Source organism: Delphinapterus leucas, chromosome 11, assembly GCF_059928025.1.
Source record: "Delphinapterus leucas isolate spDelLeu-1000000601 "Yukka" chromosome 11, BTC_Dleu_Yukka2, whole genome shotgun sequence".
NCBI lineage: Eukaryota > Metazoa > Chordata > Mammalia > Artiodactyla > Monodontidae > Delphinapterus > Delphinapterus leucas.
The window spans coordinates 19,409,092-19,434,691 of NC_143139.1; the positions used below are offsets into that span (position 1 = coordinate 19,409,092).

Sequence of the window (25,600 nt, forward strand, 5' to 3'; positions counted from 1 at the left end):
TACTTAAACATCTCTCAGTATAGAGATCTCCTTGTTGGTCCAGTGGTTAAGACTCCACGCTTCCACTGCAAGGGGCACGGGTTCAATCCCTGCTCAGGGAACTAAGATCCCGCGTGCCACACAGCCAAAAAAAAAAAAAAAAAAAAAAAATCTCAGTATAGTTATGTCTCTATCAACATCTCGTATTTCTAACATTTTTCGTTTCTGTAGTTTAATATATTGAAATAACTTTTTTCTTTGTACAGTTCATTTAATGTATAATATTCATGACATTTTATTTCTAGATAACAACATAAAAGTACCCTGTCTCGGGTATTTGATTCAACTTGGTCTGATAATAATGATACTTCTGACTTCTGTGAATTTTTACTATATTTTTACCCCTCCTTTATTTTAACTCTTCCATGTTATTTTGTTATATGTCTAACATTTTTAAGGAGTGGAAAACTAGATTTTAAAAAAATCCAGAAAATAGTAATCTTTTAAAAGGAAAGTTTACCCATTTACATTTAGTGTGATAACTGACAACTTTTTACTTCTTGTTTTATAGACTTTCTCTTTCTGTTTACATTTTTTTTCTTTCTCTTAGTTTTTCTGCATATTTTGGAAAATACTGTATCACTGTGACTTTTTAAATATTGAAGATTTCCTCAAAAATAATCTCTAATATTCAAGTATGCTATTTATTACAGGCATCCAGTCCTAGAATAAGGCTCTCTACCATTCCATATTTCTGGTGGTTATGGTTGCCTGCCTTTCAGGCTATTGTCCTCCCCACCCGCCACGGCTCTGAGATAGGAGGTGATAGTGAAGTTTGCCAGGGTCCTTTCCTGTTATTTTTTGACATGTTGCTGTTTCATATGACATAGAATGGTATCTGTCCTCCATGGCTTTCTATATCAAATTCACAATTTAGCTGAAAGAAACTCTTCAAAGTTTTAATATATGAGTGTCCAGAGTGCTCATTAAACATGTTTATTAAATAAATACAGGAGAATGGGAAGTAAGAGATAAGGGAAAGCTTAATATTTTCGATAATATCATGTCACCTTACCTCTAAGTCCTGAACTTAACTAAAAAAAAATGACTTCTCAGTGTTATAAACAGTTAAACATAGGAGAGAGTGGCTATTTAGTGACTTTCTCTTTTATCTAGAAAAGTTGCTAATGCATCTAATCTGATCTATATATATATATATATATATATATATATATATATATATATATATATATTAGGGAAGAAGAAATTATCAACAGGGAGAAAAAGGAGGAAAAGACTGAGTTCAAAAGTCACTTTTCAATATTACCTCCCAAACAATATAGAGCATTAATTATCACAGCAACTTTAGAAATTTTTGTCATTTTCTTTTCATTGAAAAACACCATGTTTGTGACAGTACTGAACATAAGCCAACTTCCTTGACATTAAAAAAATCCCATGTTAGTTAAACAGCATGGTACCAGGGCATCTTAGGAAGGATTTACTAGTCAAATCACCCCCTAAATTAATGTGTTTTCTTTTTCATAGTTCTGGTAGTGGGCAGAAGGAAGCAACTTATCAAGAAAAAAGAAAAAAAATACATTACCCCTGTTCCACATCACTTGTAAGCTAAATAATTTTTTTTGTGTTTCTAGGGTCTGGACTATGAATCCATGGAACTGGAGAATGGAAACACATCCTTACACTAGAATTATAGCCAATCTATGGCTCAAAAAATTGACCCAGGGAAAGGATGTTTTTTGTGGCCAGGAGCAGTACATAAACTACAGGACTATTTCCAGCATGGTAGTCCTGTGAAAACTCTCCAAGGTAGGCTTGGTGAATATACTTCCGATCACTGAGTCTATAAGTCAGTATCTTACTTGCTAGATATATAGCGCCAGTGTGAGGATGTACCCCAGTAATGCCCAAGACAGACTTACACTATAGAAAAGTAATTATCTATTGTGGTGGCTAAGGCCCCTTGGGGGAAACTATGAACAATCTATTTTGGTGGCTAAGGCCCCTTAGGGGAAGCTATGAACACTCTGTCTAGAAAAATTTGTAAGTGTATCACACAGTTTCAGGGGGTTCACAGATTCCATAAAGCTCACCCTACAGTCCTTAAAGTGATTTAACACCAAGTTTAAAACACTTGCTCTAGACGTTAGTGAGGAAGCAATTCACTGGGCTGTTCATTAGGGATGAAGAGTCTTCAGCTGGGGGCACAGAGGGATAAACACTCATATGGTATTTTAAAGCTTTACCTCGCCCCTTCCTTGACTCAAATTTCAAGAGCATGTACTAAGCACAGAAAAATATGTACTGGATTTTGGTTGATTTATCAACATTTTAAGATGGGAAGAAAAGAGGATATTTCCTATATCTAGAACTTAAAAAACGCCTGAAGGGAACAGCTGCAAGCTGGCAGAGGAATGAGGCAAATTAATCTTACGACCTTCTCTCTCGCTCTCCCCTTTTAATAAAGAAATTAAAAAGAACCTGAGGAATGAAGCAGTGCCTGGTAAGCTCTGGAAGAAGAAATAACTTTGGTACTTCTATTTAAGGCATAATCCGCTTGCTAGTTCTCTTGAGCTATCCCTCTACTTGACTAGTGGAAGAACCAGTGTCTGAGTCTTATTCCCCCTATCTCTTCACCACCAATCAATTCTTATGGAAAGTATAAAAATTAACTCTTACATAAATAGGCTATTTGTAGAATAACAAGGGATTAAAATGAAAAGACAACAAATATATTTTTAATTCCAATGTATAAAGCTGAAATGTCATTTTTAGATAAATAAAATCTATTATTCTACTCAAAGTGGCCATTGGATCTAATTGTATCTTACTTATTGTAAACTTAATACAAAATTTATTTTCTATAACAATTTTAAATGGCTCTTGTCTAACCCCAAATTGCTTTAAGTGTATAAGGGGAGAGAGAGAGAGAGGGAAAGGGAGAGGGAAGGGGAGAGGGAGAGAGAGAGAGAGAGGGAGAGAGGGAGAGACTTAAATACCATCTCTCTTCTAGGCAGCAATTTCTCCAGATGAAGAGGTCACCACTGTTTAACAGTGTACTGCCATGTTAATTTAGTATGACAAGATAAAGCAGTAATCTCAGCTCGTGAAGGCTGTAAACTGCCTGCTATCCGGGGACATGCTCAAGTCGATTTGCACTGTATATCACTTTATACAATTGCCATGACAAAGCCCCCTGAGTTCTGACATGTAAATCTCTCTACCCCTCTCTTCCTGTAGTCCCCTCTTTTCTCTTTCATTCCCTCCCAATCTTTTCCTCCTTGCTTCATGTCCAGGTAGACCACATCTAATCAGCACTAATCTCTGAAAGCTTAATGCTCTGAACGTGACAAGGGACACACAACACACACCCCTCTCACAACCACTCTGTTAAGTCCCCAGTTTAAGGGAAGATGTTCAGGGACTTAGATAATCCATTGATCCCACTTGCATCAGCTTTTATATTTCAATCTGTCGTGTTAAGTTGTCAAGGGGAGCGATTAAACTGATGTTTTGTGATTCAAGATTTACTTTCCTAGGAATGATAGTTTTCAAAGCTTGTCTCACTAAGTTCTGCTTAAAGATTATCCCTGAGGAAGCTGATGTATCTTTACTGGTATAAATCGAGTAATAACAGTATAAAGTGTTTTAGGTAAGGACATTTTGGAGATATTCAGGGTTATAAACATAAGTATGTAAAACTGAATAAAATATGGAGTTTTTAAAAGATGTCATCTGTGTAGTTCTCTCTGCGTGAAGCAAAAACACCATATGTAAAAAAGGGGGAAAAACATGTCTCTATCTATGTAAAACAAATAATTATAGACTCACTGAAGGGGACATAAGAGGGCAGGAAGAAGAGTTTATATGATAGGAAATTAAAAGTTCACACGAAACACATTAGAAAGGTGACAAGTCAAAGTTTTATCCAATAAAACAAGGGCAGAAATATATGTACAGCCATCAGGAATTAACAGCTAAAGATACACATATTTTGGTTAGGAGTATCAGTTTTAGATGTGTTAAAAGAAAGACAATAGGCCCAAAATGGAGTCACTTATGCTAAGCCTCCTGTCACCAAACTAAGAGTTAATTACAGTTTGGGGCTCTCCCAGAAATGGAATCCTAAACCAGTCAATCAGGAATCACTGTGAGGTAAGCTGCCTGTTAGACCCCTGCTGTCCCCAAAGCAAGTGACCTTGTCACAACCAATCTGCTTTTTTGCTAGTATAACTTCCTTGTCCTGCGCCTTTCTGCTTGTGAAAGTCTTTCATTTTGTACACGTCTTCAGAGTGCCCTTCTATCTGCTAGATGGGATGCTGTCTGATTCATTAATCATTGAGTAAAGGCAATGAGATCTTTAGAATTTACTCAGTGGAATTTTGTTTTTTAACGGATGCAACATGTCAGAATTCTCATAGGTCGAGCTGTTATATTACAAAAATTCATTTGTATTGTGTCTCTTATTCATATCATATCCTTTTTACATCATCTGAAGCTACCCTTATGGGTAAACAAAAATGAGAGATGAAAGGACTAAAAAAGCAATAAATACAATACTAATCAACAAAAAAACTAAATCCCCCACCGTACCTCTAAAATTCCTGAAATCAAATAGAAATTTTAAAATGTACTGCAACTTAAAAATCACAACAAAAAGTAAATGATAATAAAACCATAGTAATGAACATGTACCTCATTATTTCCTAAAATAAAATCATTATGTAGCCTTTAGAATGCCCATGAAAGAAAACTGAAGCAACTTTAAAATATATTTTGTTCCAAAGTATTTTTGCTGTTTTGTTTTGTCTTGATGTTGCTTCCCTCTGGTAAACTATTTGGAGAGAGGTATAATATATGAAGCTGCAGAAGAATGCTTTGACTTCTATCATTGATTTGAAGAGCAACTGGGCTGAGAAAATTAGAAGGGTGACGAAAAGGGAGTTCACATCAACTGAATACTCACGATAGGACAAGCACTGCGCCAAGTAATTATTTCATTTAATCATTATATCAGCTCTCGTTGAATTAAGTATCATTATTTCAACATGTAGATAAGGAAAGTTGCACTCAGAATGTCTTCTCTGAACAAAGGTTTTGGAGACATTAATTCATCCATTCAACTATTTTGAGATACTGGCTGTGGGTCAGCCACTGTGCAAGACTCTAGGGATACAGTACTGAACAAGACAGACCTTTTACCCACGGGGACCATTTCTCCTTTAAATGAGTTTGGATCTCAAGTTCAAGATGAATTACATCCAAAGATACTGACAGGGCTACATGGTAAGACTACTGAACCACTTGTAACGGGGAGAGAAATGTAGGTAATATTCCTCCAGGTTACTAAAAGGAAAGCATGACTATCAGGAGACCAAAAGAAGACACAGTGCTTTGTTCTGGTAATTAATATTAATTAGTCAATAGCGTACAAACTATTCAAGAACTAGAGTGTGCCAGGCATGTTTCAAGGCCACTTATGAGAATTCTATTATTTAATCCTTATGACCCCTCTATATATTGGGAACTTCTATTATTATCTCCAATTTCAGATGAGAAAACAAAGACACAGCGAGATGCTACAAAATAAGACAAGGTCACACACATCATAAAGTGTGGAGTTATCATTGGAACCCAAGCTGTTTAAGGGAGAGTGGAGGCTCTTTACCACCGCATTCTGTATCTCATTATCTTATCAAAACACGGTTCTGACTTGGCTTACATAGATTTATATCGTAGTGGTGGTTGCAGTTGATGAACAGCCTTAACATTAAGCAAAAATTTAACTGCCAATGGACAATATTTGTGATAATTGAATCTCTTATAAATATTCGACTGAGGGACAGTGTCTCAGATTGAATGAATGGTCTCCTTTTTAAATAGACAAATATACCAAAAAAAAAAAGAAGAAGAAAAGAAAAGAAACTTTTTAATCACAAGAGCTTGAGATTTCTATTGGATTTCTCATTTCAAAAGTGGTTTTCCTTAACTTTGGGCTTTCCTGTAAGTTTCTTAAATGTATAGGAACTGAAAGCATCTGACATTTAATACAATGTACCATTTTTCTCCTAGATCAAAGAACTTAAACATTTCTTTAGGCACTTTAGCTAATAACTAACATTTACTAAGTTCCTGCTACATTCCAAGTACCAGAGCGCTTTATGTGAATTGAGTTCTTTAACTATTACAAGCACCCTCTAAACGAGATGCTATTGTAATCATCCCCATTTTACAGATGACAAAATAAGGTACAGAGAAGTTCCATAACTTGCCAAATGCCATACAGAGATCAACCAGCAGAACTTGGCATTTACCCAGTAACTTTGTCACTAGAGGCCTTCTAAATCATTATTTTATGCCAACAGCAGAGCTTTATAGCCCGAGCACAAATGAATACTAATCTTTATGTGAAAGGTTTAGCAAACAATCTTCCGAAGTTTCACATATTGCCCAACAGCCTATGTAGAACTTCGATTACACCTTCTGAAATAGTTAAATCTGCTGGTCAACATAAAGCCAGATAAAAGAAAATTTAAAAAGTTATCTCTGAGTTAAGGTAGAATAATCAAGCAACAACTGTTCCACCTACATTTCCCACAAGTATCTCTAAAGGTTTCTAAAATTATTTATTCTGATAAACTACAAAAATGATTTTAATGTCTGTATGAGTGGAGAGGCAGTGAGCACAGATGTTGAGTTCCGAAGTCATGAATCCAAACTCTACCACTTATATATTAAGCAAATCCCTTTACCTAAGACAGCTATCTGCCTGAGAAACGGAGATAGTCACAGACGCTGAAGTCACTGGGTTGATGGAATTGGCTAAGATGATAAACGTAGGGTGGTACATAGAAAACGTTGAAATATTGTACATTCCTATTATTATTAATGATGAAATGCCACACTCTAAAGAGAACCGACTGTTTGAAATCTTCCATAACTGGGTCGCAAAGATCAGACTATAGACAGGCTATAAAATATCTTCACACAAGACTTTCAAAGTTGCTTCTTATGTTCTACTGATGAGCCTGGGGAGATCAGAGTCTCAGATATACAAGAAGCATGTTCTCCGACTCCTGTGTCCCTGAGTATGCTAAGCATGCCAGACACCACCACAAGGCCTAAAGATGGATCCTGGTTACAGCCCAGCTATCTCCCCTTTTCCAAGATGCGTATTTACACAGAGGGAAGGATCCAGAAGTGGCAGGAGAGGTGGTTACTGAGCTTAGTACATTATTAAGGGCAATGCTGTTAAGCTATTGTAACTTGTTTTCTGTTACTCATTAAAATAGGTTTTGGCTTTTTACATGGTACATATTTTATATCTGCACATTATACATACTCTATATTTGTACATAATTTGTAATACAAAGCTACTTAATGGTAGCTTTGCGATTATATTCGTTTTCATATCCTACCTCCATTTAAAAATTTTTATTTACCCTTAGAATATTACTTTCTCGCTTAGTGACATCAACCAACGAGATTAACTGTCTTATCTGGAGTCAGGCTGGAGTTTTAAAAGCTAAGAAGAGACACTGAAGTAAACACTGCTTCTCTATATAATGATAACATTGTTTGCTCTGCTGCCACAGAAGCAGCCTTGACTAAATAAGACACAAAATCCAGTCACTTGTGTTCACTTACTTTATCATGTGATGTCAGTGTCACAGAGCCGGCCAAGGCTGCTCTCCTTACATTCACACCTCATCTGCTCACATGTTTCATTCCTAAAAATGGTCTATAAAAATTTTTGAAGCATTTTGCCTTTGTACAAAGAAGATATGTAACCAAAGAGACTGATTACAATTGTCAACCTAAGTTAACTTCACATTTATTTCTCATTTCAAATAACAAAGAACTTTCTCCCCCTATCTAGTGGAATAGAGAAAAACATAAAATTTACTTCCTAGAACAAGAAATGGGGAAAATGGCACACAATGGTCAAAACTGGTAGCGTACTGAAATACCATCATGAATTCAGTTTTAATGCCAGCATAAATTATGGGCATCTCAGACCTCAAGGGGGAAGTGAAGAATTTAAATACTTAAAGCTTTTAAATATACCTAATGGAGCATTAGAGTTCTAAACATTTTGAATTCATATTGTCATTTCCTTTTTTATAAAATTTTTTAAACATTTTATGGAGCATAATTGCTTTACACTGGTGTGTTAGTTTCTGCTTTATAACAAAGTGAATCAGCTATACATATACATATATCCCCATATCTCCTCCCTCTGGCATCTCCCTCCTACCCTCCCTATTCCACCCCTCTAGGTGGTCACAAAGCCCCGAGCTGATCTCCCTGTGCTATGAGGCTGCTTCCCACTAGCTAGCTATTTTACATTTGGTAGTATTTATAAGACCATGCCACTCTCTCACTTCATCCCAGCTTACCCATCCCCTTCCCCGTGTCCTCAAGTACACTCTCTACATCTGCATCTTTATTCCTGTCCTGCCCCTAGGTGCTTCAGAAACATTTTTTTTTTTTTTTTTAGATTCCATATATATGTGTTAGCATACGGTATTTGTTTTTCTCTTTCTGACTGACTTCACTCTGTATGACAGACTCTAGGTCCATCCACCTCACTGCAACTACTCAATTTCGTTTCTTTTTATGGCTGAGTAATATTCCATTGTATATATGTGCCACATCTTCTTTATCCATTCATCTGTCGATGGACACTTAGGTTGCTCCCATGTCCTGGCTATTGTAAATAGAGCTGCAATGAACACTGTGGTACATGACTCTCTTTGAATTATGGGTTTCTCAGTGTATATGCCCAGTAATGGGAGAGCTGGGTCATACGGAAGTTCAAGTTTTAGTTTTTTAAGGAACCTCCATACTGTTCTCCATAGTGGCTGTATCAATTTACATTCCCACCAACAGTGCCAGAGTCTTCCCTTTTCTCCATACCCTCACCAGCAATTATTGTGTGTAGATTTTTTGATGATGGACATTCTGACTGGTGTGAGGTGATACCTCATTGTAGTTTTGATTAGCATTTCTATAATGATTAGTGATGTTGAGCATTCCTTCATGTGTTTGTTGGCAATCTGTATATCTTCTTTAGAGAAATGTCTATTTAGGTCTTCTGCCCATTTTTCAACTGGATTGTTTGTTTTTTTGATATTGAGTTGCATGAGCTGCTTGTAAATTTTGGAGGTTAATCCTTTGTCAGTTGCTTCATTTGCAAGTATTTTCTCCCATTCTGAGGGGTGTCTTTTCATCTTGTTTATGGTCTCGTCTCCTTTGCTATGCAAAAGCTTTTAAGTTTCATTCCGTCCCATTTGTTTATTTTTGTTTTTATTTCCATTTCTCTAGGAGGTGGGTCAAAAAGGATCTTGCTGTGATTTATGTCATAGAGTGTTCTGCCTGTGTTTTCCTCTAAGAGTTTGATAGTTTCTGGCCTTACATTAAGGTCTTTAATCCATTTTGAGTTTATTTTTGTGTATGGTGTTAGAGAGTGTTCCAATTTCATTCTTTTATATGTAGCTGTCCAGTTTTCCCAGCACCACTTACTGAAGAGGCTGTCCTTTTCTCCACTGTATATTCTTGCCTCTTTTATCAAAGATAAGGTGACCATAGGTGCGTGGGTTTGTCTCTGGGCTTTCTATCCTTTTCCATTGAGCTATATTTTGGTTTTTGTGCCAGTACCATACTGTCTTGATTACTGTAGCTTTGTAGTATAGTCTGAAGTCAGGGAGCCTGATTCCTCTAGCTCCGTTTTTCTTTCTCAAGATTGCTTTGGCTATTCGGGTTCTTTTGTGTTTCCATACAAATTGTGAAATTTTTTGTTCTAGTTCTGTGAAAAATGCCATTGGTAGTTTGATAGGGATTGCACTGAATCTGTAGATTCCTTTGAGTAGCATAGTCATCTTCACAATGTTGATTCTTCCAATCCAAGAACACAGTATATCTCTCCATCTATTTGTATCATCTTCAATTTCTTTCATCAGTGTCTTATACTTTTCTGCATACAGGTTTTGTCTCCTTAGGTAGGTTTATTCCTAGATATTTTATTCTTTTTGTTGCAGTGGTAAATGGGAGTGTTTTCTTGATTTCACTTTCAGATTTTTCATCATTAGTGTATAGGAATGCCAGAGATTTCTGTGCATTAATTTTGTATCCTGCTACTTTACCAAATTCGTTGATTAGCTCTAGTAGTTTTCTGGTAGCATCTTTAGGATTCTCTATGTATAGTATCATGTCATCTGCAAACAGTGACAGCTTTACTTCTTCTTTTCCGATTTGGATTCCTTTTATTTCCTTTTCTTCTCTGATTTCTGTGGCTAAAACTTCCAAAACTATGTTGAATAAGAGTGGTGAGAGTGGAAAACCTTGTCTTGTTCCTGATATTAGTGGAAATGCTTTCAGTTTTTCACCATTGAGGATGATGTTGGCTGTGGCTTTGTCATATATGGCCTTTATTATGTTGAGGAAAGTTCCCTCTATGCCTACTTTCTGCAGGGTTTTTATCATAAATGTGTGTTGAATTTTGTCGAAAGCTTTCTCTGCATCTATTGAGATGATCATATGGTTTTTCGCCTTCAATTTGTTAATGTGGTGTATCACGTTGATTGATTTGCATATATTGAAGAATGCTTGCACTCCTGGAATAAACCCTACTTGATCATGGTGTATGATCCTTTCAATGTGCTGTTGGATTCTGTTTGCTAGTATTTTGTTGAGGATTTTGGCATCTATGTTCATCAGTGATATTGGCCAGTAGTTTTCTTTCTCTGTGACATCCTTGTCTGGTTTTGGTGTCAGGGTGATGGTGGCCTTGTAGAATGAGTTTGGGAGTGTTCCTCCCTCTGCTATATTCTGGAAGAGTTTGAGAAGGATAGGTGTTAGCTCTTCTCTAAATGTTTGATAGAATTCGCCTGTGAAGCCGTCTGGTCCTGGGCTTTTGTTTGTTGGAAGATTTTTAATCACAGTTTCAATTTCAGTGCTTTTGATTGGTCTGTTCATATTTTCTATTTCTTCCTGATTCAGTCTTGGAAGGTTGTGCATTTCTAAGAAGTTGTCCATTTCTTCCAGGTTGTCCATTTTATTGGCATAGGGTTGCTTGTAGTAATCTCTCATGATCTTTTGTATTTCTGCAGTGTCAGTTGTTACTTCTCCTTTTTCATTTCTAATTCTATTGATTTGAGTCTGCTCCCTTTTTTTCTTGATGAGTCTGGCTAATGGTTTATCAATTTTGTTTATCTTCTCAAAGAACCAGCTTTTAGTTTTATTGATCTTTGCTATTGTTTCCTTCATTTCTTTTTCATTTATTTCTGATCTGATCTTTATGACTTCTTTCCTTCTGCTAACTTTGAGGTTTTTTTGTTCTTCTTTCTCTAATTGCTTTAGGTGCAAGGTTAGGTTTTTTATTCGAGATGTTTCCTGTTTCTTAAGGTAGGATTGTATTGCTATAAACTTCCCTCTTAGAACTGCCTTTGCTGCATCCCATAGGTTTTGGGTCGTCACGTCTCCATTGTCATTTGTTTCTAGGTATTTTTTTATTTCCTCTTTGATTTCGTCAGTGATCACTTCGTTATTAAGTAGTGTATTGTTTAGCCTCCGTGTGTTTGTATTTTTTACAGATTTTTTTCCTGTAATTGATATCTAGTCTCATAGCATTGTGGTCAGAAAGGATACTTGATATGATTTCAATTTTCTTAAATTTTCCAAGACTTGATTTGTGACCCAAGGTATGATCTATCCTGGAGAATGTTCTATGAGCACTTGAGAAGAAAGTGTATTCTGTTGTTTTTGGATGGAATGTCCTATAAATATCAGTTAAGTCCATATTGTTTAATGTATCATTTAAAGCTTGCGTTTCCATATTTATTTTCATTTTGGATGATCTGTTCATTCGTGAAAGTGGGGTGTTAAAGTCCCCTACTATAACTGTGTTACTGTTGATTCCCCCTTTTATGGCTGTTAGCATTTGCCTTGTGTATTGAGGTGCTCCTATGTTGGGTGCATAAATATTTACAATTGTTATATCTTCTTGGATTGATCCCTTGCTCGTTATGTAGTGTCGTTCTTTGTCTCTTTTAATAGTCTTTATTTTAAAGTCTATTTTGTCTGACATAAGAATTGCTACTCCAGCTTTCTTTTGATTTCCATTTGCATGGAATATCTTTTTCCATCCCCTCAGTTAGATTGTCATTTCTTAAAGCATCATTTCTCTTGAACGCGCTCCCCCCCGACTTCCTATTAGATTTTCTGTGCTATAGAATTCCTTTCTATTTTTTAGCCTATTACCCCCAAATCAAGGTATCTGTTGAAACTTTTATTTTTTTATTTATTTCATTTACTTATTTTGGCTGCGCCAGGTCTTAGTTGCAGCACGCGGGATGTGAGTTGAGGCATCTTTAGTCATGGCATGTGGACTTCTTAGTTGCTGCATGCATGTGGGATCTAGTTCCCCGACCAGGGATCGAAAGTGTGTCCCATGCATTGGGAGCAGGGTCTTACCCACTGGATCACCAGTGGACCAACTGAAGTCCCTGTTGAAACTTTTAAAAGAGAAGCTATGTGAGTCTAACTGCCAAAATATGTGAGAAAAAGAAATTGCAATGAAAGTCCAATGCTATGTTACATTTCTTTCATGACTTTACTTTCTTAAGATCCAAATTAAGTGCTAATGGTTGTGCTTTTTAAAGAGACTGCTATACAAAGATTACTTTGCCTTTTTAGTTCCAGTGGATAGTTGTATCTAACTAATACAGCCAAGAGGAAACATGGTGTAAGTATTATCTGAAATATTTCCAGGTTCCATTAGCAATTTAGTTATCGAGTCTTGTAGATTTCATTCCAATTCCTAGCATTCAGGCACCAGCACTGCACAATTTTTATTTATTTTGGATTCTCTTAGGTAAGTGTCCTTTGCAAGTACAAAATAAGAAATGACAAACTCATTGCTGTTATCACCCATATTAAGTTAATAAAGTGCCACTAACATCAAAATTACTTTCTAGTTATATAAAATGATCTCCATTCCTTATTTCTCATTTTTACCAATCTCTATAAAATCTCACATTTTGGAAATAAATAGAAAGACAAAAACAATTAATTGAGTTAAAGAAAGAGTCAAGAACTGAATGAAAATAGTGACAGACGCTGTCAAATAATTTAATATGAAAGCTAGTTATAGGCACACAAAGAGCACAGGTATCCGATAAAGCACTGTGTCCCAGACATTTGGATTCACAGATAAGTACAATTTCAAAAAATAAGTTGCAAACCAATACAAGGTTCTAAGTATATTTTGTTTGTTTGCCAAGTAAAGATATTAAAACTAAAATTATCACTACTTTATCAACACTGTATCGTGAAAGAAAAGTTAAAGAATATAATCTCTGAATAAACTAAAGAAATATATCATATAGTTTTGTAAAACACTAACTATACTGTCTCTGTTTACTAAAAAATCAGTGAAAACTTTATCATAGACCAATTGATCTTTATTAATCACATACAGTAAGAGAAACCTAGCCTGACTGCAGGAAGGTTTGGCAACCACCCAAAAGGCAGTATATGTAAATTAGAAGGAAGTATGTATCAGAGTATAATGGTGTTGATTCTCCTACCCCCTCTCCCTTCCTGATAATGGCTCCATTGAGATCCACAAGAGGATCCATTAAGAATGTTTCCTGATAGAGGCAAACTGAAAGAGAGAGGAAGAAGAGGAGCAGATGAAAAGAATCAAAGGAAGAAAATGAGGTAGAACTGAAAACAAACGTCTAAGATACAGAATGAAGGTTGGTTCCCAAACTTTTGATTATTTTTAACTTCCAAATACAAATGATCATATCATGCAGGTATGAGAATAACAAATGAGATCAAGATGAACACCTATCCCTTCCACAAATTCAGGAACACTATTCAAGTATGCCTCCAGCACTGCTTCCTAGCATTCTTGCTATTTACAGTATCCTGGCCAAGTATTCCACCATTCTTTCCACTTCATTCAAGGTGGTAACCCAGATTAAAGAACACGAATAACTAAAGTAGCTGTTTTTATTCCTATTAATATGAGGCACATATTTTACTAACTTCCCTACATTTTCCATTAAGACCTTTACAGGGCACTTTGTCTTTAGTATGTTTTCTTATTTTTTTCTTTCTTAATTATTTCTTCTGGGAACAAGATATTTATGACAAAAGCAAAACAATCCACAAGTATAAAGTAAAGACTCTGCATCAACAGTAATGATCCAATGTGTATGTATTTTTTGATATCTTGGAATCTAGTAATTTTCTTATGGGAACAACTTCATATTAATATGTTTCTGATCCCCACAGATGACATACCTTTCAACTGTGAATCTCCTTGGCACTTGTTAGCCTGTATCAGGGTTCTAATATTTTATATTACAATCTCGTGATTTCTGTGCTTATCTTACCTCCATACTATATAAAAAACTACATGAGGGAACAGACTAGTTCTTACTCATTTCTGCATCTCTGCTGATAGGTATTCATTGTATATATTTGAGTTGGATCTTTCCGCAAGACCCCTATTAAATGAAAGCCATTAAATTCCATTAGACAAAATCTTCTTAAGCAAGCACATTTTGCCCCATTACCACAGCACTAGAAGTTCTTACTCATTCCCCTGTCACTGCATAGCACTCTGTGAAGAAGCTAACACTAGACCCTCATTAAGTGTCCTGAACTATCTCGCAATTCCCACATAGCGCTTTTTTTTTTATGTGAGAGTACGTTCATTAATTTCTCAAGGCCTAGTTAGCTTCAAACTCAAAATAGTACTTCAAATACTGTGGACATCATATGAATCAAGGTTTTCTGGCAACAGGACAAAACCAGATCTATTGCACAACTTAATCCAGTGGCTTTGATGGACCCCAAACGATTGTTCTTCACATGTCCTCATTCCTTATAGCCCTGGGGGTAATTTTCAGAAACAATGCAAGTGTAAAGATTGAACCACTTACATTCAAACACAAGCCTAGGGTTTTATCTAGATAAACAGGTGTGGTATTTTCTGACAACATTTACAGAATAATGTTTGTAACAATGTAATTTCATTGTATGATAAACATCAATTTAGCATAAAAAACAAATTCAAACTTGTCACCATTTTCACCTTGTTTCAATTGAATTGGCCTTGTTCAGATAAGCAAGCCTATCTCTTACAAAAACAACAGTTTATAGATCAAGTGTATGAAATTGGGTATGCGTGTGTGTAGAATTATACTGCCTACTCTCATAATTTTATACTGCCACACTGCACATATGGTTTCCAAGCTTACTTTATCTGAATCCTTCTGAATCTATTCTCCATGCTATTAAACTGAGCACATTCCACATCATTCAAAAGTAATTACATTTTTGTCTAGAGTGTAGGAGAATGCTCTTTCTAAACAATGAAATTCTCATTATTAGAACTGGCACAATAACCGTACTCGTGTTAACAACAGTATGCATTATACCATCACAATAACTTAGGCTAAGCTTGATGTACAAAGGTAACCAGAAATTTAAGAGCTTATAAAAACCACCATATAAAAATAGGAATCTTTACCATACTATAATTAAGGTCCTATTCTGTGACTTATTTTTAAATAACACATGCAGTTTTCTCTTTTCCTTCTTAAGTTTTCTGAACAGTACATCACACATAAAATTATCCTAGTCAAACATCGAAAATGCATTACTAACAACTGTCAGATTGTAAGCAAAATTTATATAAAGGTTATTTCAAGACACAGCTATCATATAGCAATTAAAATTATATTGGGTAAATAAAGAATCCTAGGAGTTGACAGTGAGCCTGAGCAAGTAAAAGCCTCTCTCTGTCGTGTGCACTGAATGAATTCTTTTCAGGGTTTAAGTGTTTAAGGTTGCATTTCATACACTGGAACCTTGCTATAATTTTATACTTGGTTCTCAGTTATATGTCCAGCTTCTATAGAAGATCAACTTAAAAAGACACATTTTTCTCCTTCTGCTGGACTTTACAAAGAAACTGACTCACATTGAATGCTGCTTTATGATAACTATTGACCCTGCAGTGTTTAAACACATTAACATTAAGATACATCAACTCATTAAACCTAATCAATACATCATATACCCAGAGTTCTTTAAAAATTCCAGGAAAATCTTATCAATATAAGCAATAATTGAGATAATAGAATATATTATAGCATCACATTTCCAAATCTACTGGATCTTTAAATGCTAAAAACTTATATGCAAACATAGTATTTATTTCATTTGAAATTCAGCTGTCTGTAGAGAGAACAACCCAAGTTATTTTTTAATATTGTATTCTTAAAATAAATAACTGTATGCTTTAAAAATCAATCTTGGGAAGCAGCCACTCTTCGGTTATACAAAACTGTTCACTCAACTCAAGAGGAACATAAATCAAAAGAGAGTTTGGTTGAGATAAAAGAAAACATTTTATGGGGGAAAAAAAATAAAACTGATTATTCAGTAACCACAGGTGGTCAAGACTTTCATTTCACATCACATTTGACACTAGAACAACCATCTAACCAGCAGAAGTAGCATGCAACCAGACACAGTGAGCACCAGCATGGCTACCATAGAGTCCCCTGGCTGCCTCTCATGTTGCTACTTGATTTCTCTTCAGACTTACTCTGTTTCCTTCTGGTGCTCATAAATAATCACATTGACTGACATGAGGAAATGTTCTGGATAGTCTTCTGCATCATGAAATAAAACCATCTATATCAGAACTATCATTAAAGATGAGCCAGGGGCCTTCCCTGGTGGCGCAGTGGTTGAGAGTCCGCCTGCCGATGCAGGGGACACGGGTTCATGCCCCGGTCCGAGAAGATCCCATGTGCCGCGGAGCGGCTGGGCCCGTGAGCCACGGCCGCTGAGCCTGCGCGTCCGGAGCCTGTGCTCCACAACGGGAGAGGCCACAACAGTGAGAGGCCAGCGTACAGCAAAAAAAAAAAAAAAAAAAAGAGCCAGAAGAGCCAGAAATTATAGTGTCTCTTGCTTGCCTCTGAAACTCTGAAGTGACAGCCTCCAAACTCATGTTAAAAGAAGAGGCAGAGGGGACAAGAAGGGTAGATTTGCCCTCCATAAACATAAAGTCCAGGACTGCATTTCCACTCAGGTCATAACCAGACTTGCCAACCTTGCCTTTTAGCTTTCTGAAGATTATATGGGAAGCAAATGTTGCTATCAATTGCTTGGCAAAATTATGAGAGCTTCAGAGAAGGCCCAACAGAATCAGTCTTTTTCATATTTATAATTATGTGTCTCAATCTTATATTGATTAGAAATCTGACAGTATTTTATAATTATGACATTGTTATAATTATATATATAATAGTTATATAATATATATATAACTATATATGTTTTATAATTATCTGACAGTATTTATATGTGTATAATCTGCTTACAAAAGTTCATCTATAGTGCCTTCTGAACAGTGAGTATAGAACGAACAGAAGGACTTGTAGTATTTACACCAGTTACAGCTGTTTGGGGAGTTACTCTTAGTTAGCCACTTAGCTTATTTCTCCAAAATATTAAGGCAAAAAACACAACTTCAGAAAGGAAGAACTACATCTTTATCTGACCCAATTCCAAACCTTAACACTTGCATACCCTGAATATGAACATAGGACCCTAATTCCTCAAAATCTTTATATGGCAACAGTCATGAGGTGTACAGAACTTCTATCTCAGGAAATATTTTCTAACCTAAATTTTATACTGAAAGCATTTCTCTATAACTTCAAGTCAGCATTAAAGGGATTACTCAAAAGTTTTACTTTGTCTCTAAACTACGTGGGCAATACAAAATGTAGACCTCTCAACACCTCTCTTTGGAGTATGAATGTCACACATAAACCAGCAATGAAATCTGGAAAGCTGGGTTTTTTTCCCATAAATTGAACTCTATGATATAAAAACCATGAAATATTCTCTCTGTTTTCAAAGATATTGAATAGGAAAACAAATAAAGAATGTATTTTACTATTGAAAATAAAAGGACTTGTTATGTGAAGACGACAATGGCCTAGTATCCAGAAAAAAATACAAAGAATGTGTTGAATAACAATTCTATGAATGTATTCAATCATTTTGATAAATGGGTAAAATATATCTTAATCAGCTTAATAGCTGAATATATCATGACTATTGTAACATACTTTCTGCACAGTAGTAGATTCTACTTTAGTTCTAAAATTTCTAGAGAATCAGCATATTCACCATGAATAACATCTTAACAGCTCTGTTCAAAACATACTTCCTACTTAATCATCCACATAAACTCTGCCATTTAATCAGTACTCATAAATTAAGTATCTATTATATGCTAGGTATCAGAACTACAAATGTGTATGTGCGTGTGTATGACTGTGCCTTTAAGGAGAAATACAGTGCATAGAAAGCCAGACATGTAAACACACAAATTATAATACAGACCGTGAGAAAAGATATAAACAAGTACCATGGATAAAAGAATAATGCAGCAACCATTCTGCCTTGGGAAGTCAGTGAAAGCATCTAAAAAGAAGCAATTTTGAACTCAGTCTCGTGGGAGAAACACAATTCACCAGGGCTGTAAAATATGAAAAAGAGTTTTCCAGCTAGAAAGAATAAGTATGTGTCATTTGAGGTCACCTGGTATGTTTATGAACATATATGAAAATCTTTGCATGAATGAAGCACTGGGTCTATGGCGGGATGGGGCCAAAGAGGAGACAAAAGCCATATTTTGGTGCTGGTCTATATAGAGTTTCATGCTAAGATAGTTTTAGACTAAATCCTGTAGGCAACAAGGACATACACTAGTTTCCAAAGAGGGATAAATAATCCAACTCTTTTCTCAGGGAAATAAGTCTAGTGGAAGTTGAAAGGAAGACTGGAAAGAGGAGAGGCTGGAAGTTTGAGATCATAGAGGAGACTCTTCAACTGTTAGAGATGAAAAGCTGGTGGAATCAAGAAACTTTTGAGGCAGAAACAAACTTAGAAACCAATTAGATATATAGTAAGAGAAAATATCAGTGCTGATGTCGCTAAAACTAAGTTAAATCATTTGTATACCAAGTGTATTAACTTCAAGAACAGTAGATCTTAGTCTTTTTTGGGCTACAGATTTACTTGAGAATCTGGTGAAAACCAAAACCCTACTCACATGTGTGCACATACAGAATTCTCCAGTCATCTTCAGGAGATCCACAGACCAGAGTTAAGAACTTCTCTCCTAGGTAAAGCTGCTTGAGGAAAGGAGCTGTGCCTTATGCAAATCTATTTCCATAGTGCACAACAAAAAACTTGGTACAAAGTAGGCAGTTCATAGGTTTCATTTAGTTAAACTGAATTCTCCATTACAAACTGAATGATTTCATTTCCACTAACACCCTGCATCACAGCATCCACTCATGCCAACTATAGTATGTAATTTAATATACTTTTCTCATACCCATCCTTGAGTATTTAAGATAATTTCCCCTTTATCTTTCTGGTATTCTTCTAGTAATAATTATTTATATTCACTCCTTTAAATGTGTGTGTTTCTGTTTATAGCAGTAGTACAGGAAAACCAAACCAAGAAGCACTCTCCATAGGGTACTCCCTGAAAGAAGGCAATGGTCAAAATATTGAGAGGGAAAAAGCATGAGAACTGATGCAATGTCAAACGGGGAATGCGACCTAGAGTCTCTACCCTGTTGAGCTGCATACTACCATTTCCCCCCTTTCTTTTCCTAGTTTAACCTTTGTGAGAGGAGGCGAAGAAGTTATATCACTGCACGTAACTAACATGAATTCACAGTAGAGGGAAAAAAAGGAGGAATTATGGATTTAATTTACCAAATAAGAGATGATCAGAAAATTAAATATGTGTGTACTCTTGTAAAGAGCTTATAATGTTTATAAGCATGGAATCCAAAGCCAGACTGCTTGGGTAAACCCTGGTTCTCCCACTTACTAGCTGTGATCTGAAGCAAACTATTTAACCTCACTGTGCCTCAGTTTCCTCCTCATCTGTAAAGTGGGATTAATGATAACACTTCATTGAATTATTGTGAAGGTTAAACGAGTAATATATGTCACGTGCTTGAAACAACACATCTGTAAAAGCGCTATATAAGTGTTAGCGAAAACATTATTTTTGGTAAGAAAATTTTGGTGCACAGTCAAAAATACCCAGAGAAATTCTGACCTATGAGGCTTAAAATGTTGAATGGAAGTAGTTAAATCTAATGTGAATTATCAAAAAACAGTGTTTATTTCCCAGATATTAGAAGATAATCTGATTCTTCTTGCTGATTTAATTCCACATTGCATATGTAATGCAATGACATACACAAGTGGGCATATTTCAGGACCGAACATGTTTATGATGTGTAATAATTTCCTAGAGAAGGCCAAAAAAACAAACAAAACGAAAAAAAAATGAAGGATTTAACAGAATCAGAGCTGTTCTTAAAGGTATGAGGATGTGTGATGAAATATTTTTGTTGGTGTGATCTGGCTCAAATTAAGAGCACTGACCTCCTTGAAGTAGAAGGGCCACAAAAAATGTGACATCCACCCAAGAAGCCATGTTGAAAAGGCGAGGGTGGCTTTACTGGCACCTAAGTGCCCTGCTACCTTGCTGGCATGCTGAGTCTATGCATTTAAGTTCCAAAGAAGAACCTAAAGGCCTCATTTATTTGTTTGTGTGTCTGCTGTTTAAGGTTCAGCCAAAGATGCTATGCTGTCTTCTTCCCTCTCATCCATGAAACCACAGCTTCATAACCCTCTGCAGTGATCCAGACCCCAGGATGAAGGGCCAGATAAATTATCCTGAGCTCCAAATCCTAGAATAGGAGGTACCAGGGAATTACTGAATTATCAGAGCAACAGAGTGAATGACACTGAGTTAAAAATTAGTGCAGTAACGTTAGAAAAGTATTGTCTCTTTGAAATATATTCTTCTGTAATATTCCCAGTACTGTAAGAAACACTGGAATCCGATCTGGGCAAAGCAGAAATTGAAAAAGCACTGATTTATCATGGTGGAAATGTTCAAACTATGTTGCAGCTTTATCTGGAAAAATATTTTCCTAGAAATATTATGATACCTAACTTTCATGAGGACTAACTTTAAATGTGTTACTTTAACATTATTCTTATATTATGTTTTTCCCCTAATTAAGCTGGGAGTGCCTCAAAAGCAGAATTCTTGAAAAACAAAATCAAAACAAAACAAAACAAAACAAAAATAGCCTATTTATACTCCCTACTGGAATCAATTTACTTATTAAGAATTTTAAGATGTTAGGAGTGAATCTTGTGTATGGCTATTAAGTAGATGGTAATTACAAAGCCTAGGACTGAAGCTAAACTACTAGAGGAGTAGACTGGTCACAAAGTGAGTGTAGGCACAATAGACCATGAGAAACCTACCATTGTATTGTGCTGAGAAGTGGGAGTCCTATGGCCACAAGTCTCTTGCGTCAGCAGAGAAACTGGCTGAAATTCCTCAGAGTGAGGCTTGTTGGGAAAACTCACATGCAAGGGAAGGTGAAAGGCTGGGAGCCCGTCACTCTCCTCTTCTTCCACTTTCTGTCTGCTTGTCACCATGGCTACCTCTCCATCTGCTTCCCCATACGGAGAGGCTGGTCGCTTGGAAGACATCCTGGAAGGAACAAAAGAGGAGAAAATAATGAAACCTCCACATAAATCCTTAATGCCGTTATTGTGTGGTTAGGGGCCATTGTAACAGAAACGCCTTTTTGTGCTGGCAGAGAGCAGGAAACCATCCAAATACCACTGCAAAGCACACGCAATCAGAAACAATGGCCAAGCAGGTAGCAACAGAACAGTGCTTGTTTGTTGTAAGAATAATACGCTAATATAGCACTCTCTTGTATTCTGGCTTCTTAAACAAGAGAATTCACCTAAGAACACTGCATAATGAAAGACTGTTCCATTTTAAAGGAAAGAAAAATACCCATCTCATTTTACACTTTGATAGACCTTATTGAAGACAGGACATCTATGAATAGCAAATACTGTTGGCAGTTAAAAGAAGAGAAATAACTAAAATTTCTTTCATCAAAAAATAAAGTAAATGGATGGTTGCCATTATAATGATTTGCATTTTATTAAAGGTAAGATTATTATAAAATGTAGAAATATTTGTTATCAGCAAACCTCAGATCACAAAACAAAAAGTTTGATATTTGTTTAAAGCTTATTAAGAACTGAATAAATTTTACAATCACTGTTAATTCTGAAACATTTGAGGATTTTTCTCTCTCACCTCCCCATCACCCAATTTTGACATTTAATTCTAATATAAAATTTGCAAGTAGTAAAAAAGGTAACAATATAAAACTATTTCAGTTTTATTTCCACAGTTCCCTGAAATATTTAGATGTGGATTCTCAGATTTATTTATTCCTTAGAATAACTAAGTAAAAGAAAAAAATCAAATAAGGATGTTTTGTTTTGATGAGCTAATGCCTATAGGACAATGCACTTAGATAACTGAACAAAAAGTAAATATTTTTTTGTACTTGAGTCTGGTTGAGAATGTTATCAGAGGTTAAAAAATAAGTGGCAAATATTTTTAGTTAAACATAAGAAATCCTTTTCTTTTCATTAAAAGTTTTACATAGAAGCAGTACAGAGTTAAAATTTTTTATTTTAAAAAAAAAACCTCTCTTGGATTTACAACTTGACCTGAACTTGAAAAAGCCCTAATTTTTGTTCAACAAACAAAGAGTGCTTACAGAATCATCCATTCGTACCCTAGACCAGTGGTATAGGAGGCAAGAAAGTTAACTGCCACATCACTTGCTTCATATATATCACTGATTTTTAAACTTAAAATGTACTACCAAAAAAGGGGCCTTTAATCACCATTGAATAATACTATTCTTAGTGTTAGACGTTTAAAAAGAAAAGTGTATTCAAGGGCTGAATATATTCTATGAAGATATAATAGCACAGTAGAAAAAAATAAAGGGAATTAAAATACTGATTCTGCTACTTACTACATGTGAGACTTACTTTAATCTCTATATCAATTTACTCACCTTTAAAGTGAGATGTCATATCTACTTGTAATACTTTTTTGAGAAGGAACTGTTTCCATATGAAAAGTGACTTGTAGAGCACTTTGCTAGGAGTAGACACTCAGTAACTAACAGTAGCTGGTGTTTATTTTATAAACTTTAAAACTACAGTGTGACCCACCCCCCTCAAAAACAGAGAAGACAAAAAAACCTCCAAAATAACAATGCAGATTGCCTTCTAAGACTTAAAACTGTAAAATCAACATGAAATACACAGTCTCCCAATAGAGAAATGCTCCCTGGCCAGTCATACTTGACAGTAAACTGATCAAATGTATTAGCAAGTGTTAAAGAAAAAATGTTAATAGCAGGGGTCTTGATCAGCTGAATAACAGAGGAAAAGGAGGAAATGATAGTGGTTACCATGTAAGCACTGTTTAAAGGAGAAGCAGACTGGGCCAGCACATTTCAGGTATCTTTAGTTCTGATCTCATTACCAAGGTTTACTCCAAGTATACTCTAAGTATGTAGAAAGAGTAAGGGGCTGGAGTTAACAGACCTAGAAAAGTCTTAGTCTTGTTGGCGACACCGTATCTATCACCAAATTGATAGATTAAACTATACATAGTAACTCTTAACACTAGAGAGATTTAACTACCACTGTTTTGTTTCCACGCTCTCCAAGCGAACCTCTGATTCCCGTAAAGAGAATGGAGTAACAGAACAGACTTAAAATACGTAAGGTCTTTGAGAAGTGATCTATCAGATTAAATCAATAAAGAGACTTCTAATTATTTCTTGGTTTCACATGAAGCTTGACTACAAGGAGATCATTCATTTATTACATAAACCATAGTATTTAGGGTCTGTGTGGGCATTACTATTCTTGCTGGAATTAACAGTCTGGTATTTTGGAGCCTACCTCAGTCTTACGTATAATCAGTCTCTTAACGGTCTGAAAATTCCAGGCTACTATCCAGAGTCAGTTTCTGGGTTATCAAAGCAGAAAGCTAGATTAGCTGGCTTTTCCTAAGTTAATACAATTCTATGACTTTCAGAAGGCATGACCTTTTTGCTGACTTCTATTTCATTAACATCATTATTAATAATGATTATGAAAATTAAAAGTCTAAAAGTAGACATAAGGTATATAAGGTAGATAGTTAAGATATTGCTATTCTCAAGACTTCTAGTTCTTTCAATATCTAAATTATCTTTATATCCAACTGGATAAACAGTCTCTCCATTTACATATCACTCTATGGAGAAAAAAGTATAAGGTCTAAAACACCATGAAGGAGGCATGGTGCCAAAAGGCAAGTTGATCCTAAAATATTACATATTTCATCTTTATTTCAACTCCATTTTCAGAGACTTATAGAATGCTCTTAAATGTGTTGGACTTAAGAGTATTTTTATGCAGTTCAGGTAAAAGATTTCTTAAAGATTTTTTAAATTATTAGAATAAAAATGACTGTGGTTACAGTTCAGTAATAGGCTAGAAAAATGAGAAAAAAGTAAAATACATAAATTATGTAAAGAGCTATCAATCTGTTGGTTGCATCATCTATGTCTAGTCTACCAAAGTTTGTCTACCAAAGGGTTTCATTTTGGATAGAAGAAAGTCTCAATTTAAAAAAAAGCATTAAGGAGGCACTGAAAATTTCCATGTATTGTCTGTGTGGGATATGTAGGGTTCCAATACCTGCAGCTTCCACTACACGTCTGTGCTAGAGTCCAAGGACACCTTAGAACAACTTGAGTATCTAGGCTGAGCTATGCTCTTCTGTATTCATTCAGAGATGATTTTTGTCATTCCTGTGGTAGGTGCTAGACCTACCAATGAACAAAACTCAGACTTCAAAGAACCTGACATGAGACTGACAAATACAATCTAGTGTGAAACTAACTTCTGGAGTTAGTTTATAACTATCACTATTATAGTTTATAATAGTAGTCTTTAACTCACTTTTTTGTGCGTGGACAAGAAAATCTTCTTGAAAGAACTGATGTCTAATTCCAGGACCAAAGGGAATCTTTAAATCATCAACAACCCTTTACTCACTACCTACTATGTGCAAGACTATTCTCTAATGGGAATAAAAAAGTGTAATTCAGGGTCTCTGCTTTAAAAGCTTATGAATGGGATTTCCCTGGTAGCGCAGTGGTTAAGAATCCACCTGCCAATGCAGGGGACATGGGTTTGAGCCCTGGTCCGGAAAGATCCCACATGCCGCAGAGCAACTAAGCCCGTGCGCCACAACTACTGAGCCTGCGTGCCTAGAGCCCGTGCTCCACAACAAGAGAAGCCACCGCAGTGAGAAGCATGCTCATCGCAAGAAGAGTAGCCCCAGCTAGCCGCAACTAGAGAAAGCCCACGCGCAGCAACGAAGACCCAATGAAGCCAAAAAAATAATAATAATAAAATAAAATAAAAAGCTTATGAACTGTTTGTGAAAATTTTAAATAAAACGAGAAATAATGATGGAAGACAGTTCAGGTTAAGGGCCAAATGACATTATAATTAAGCACCCGAGGGCTTCATGAAGGCCAAAGGATTGTGAAATGCT

General features: G+C 35.8%; 1 protein-coding gene across 11 annotated transcripts in view; it reads right to left on the minus strand.

The window, feature by feature from the left end:
• Nucleotides 1-25,600, minus strand: part of SOX5 (SRY-box transcription factor 5) — a 997,502-nt gene that overhangs the window by 323,408 nt on the left and 648,494 nt on the right. For 10 of the 11 annotated variants that reach the window (XM_089919966.1, XM_089919964.1, XM_089919967.1 and 7 more), the window contains one exon: nt 21,520-21,646. In XM_089919966.1, the coding sequence (XP_089776092.1) occupies nt 21,520-21,645 (126 nt within the window). In that variant the 5' untranslated portion in view covers nt 21,646. Of the gene's footprint in view, nt 1-21,414; nt 21,647-25,600 lie in introns of all 11 variants that reach the window. The other variant, XM_089919971.1, reaches the window with a different exon arrangement.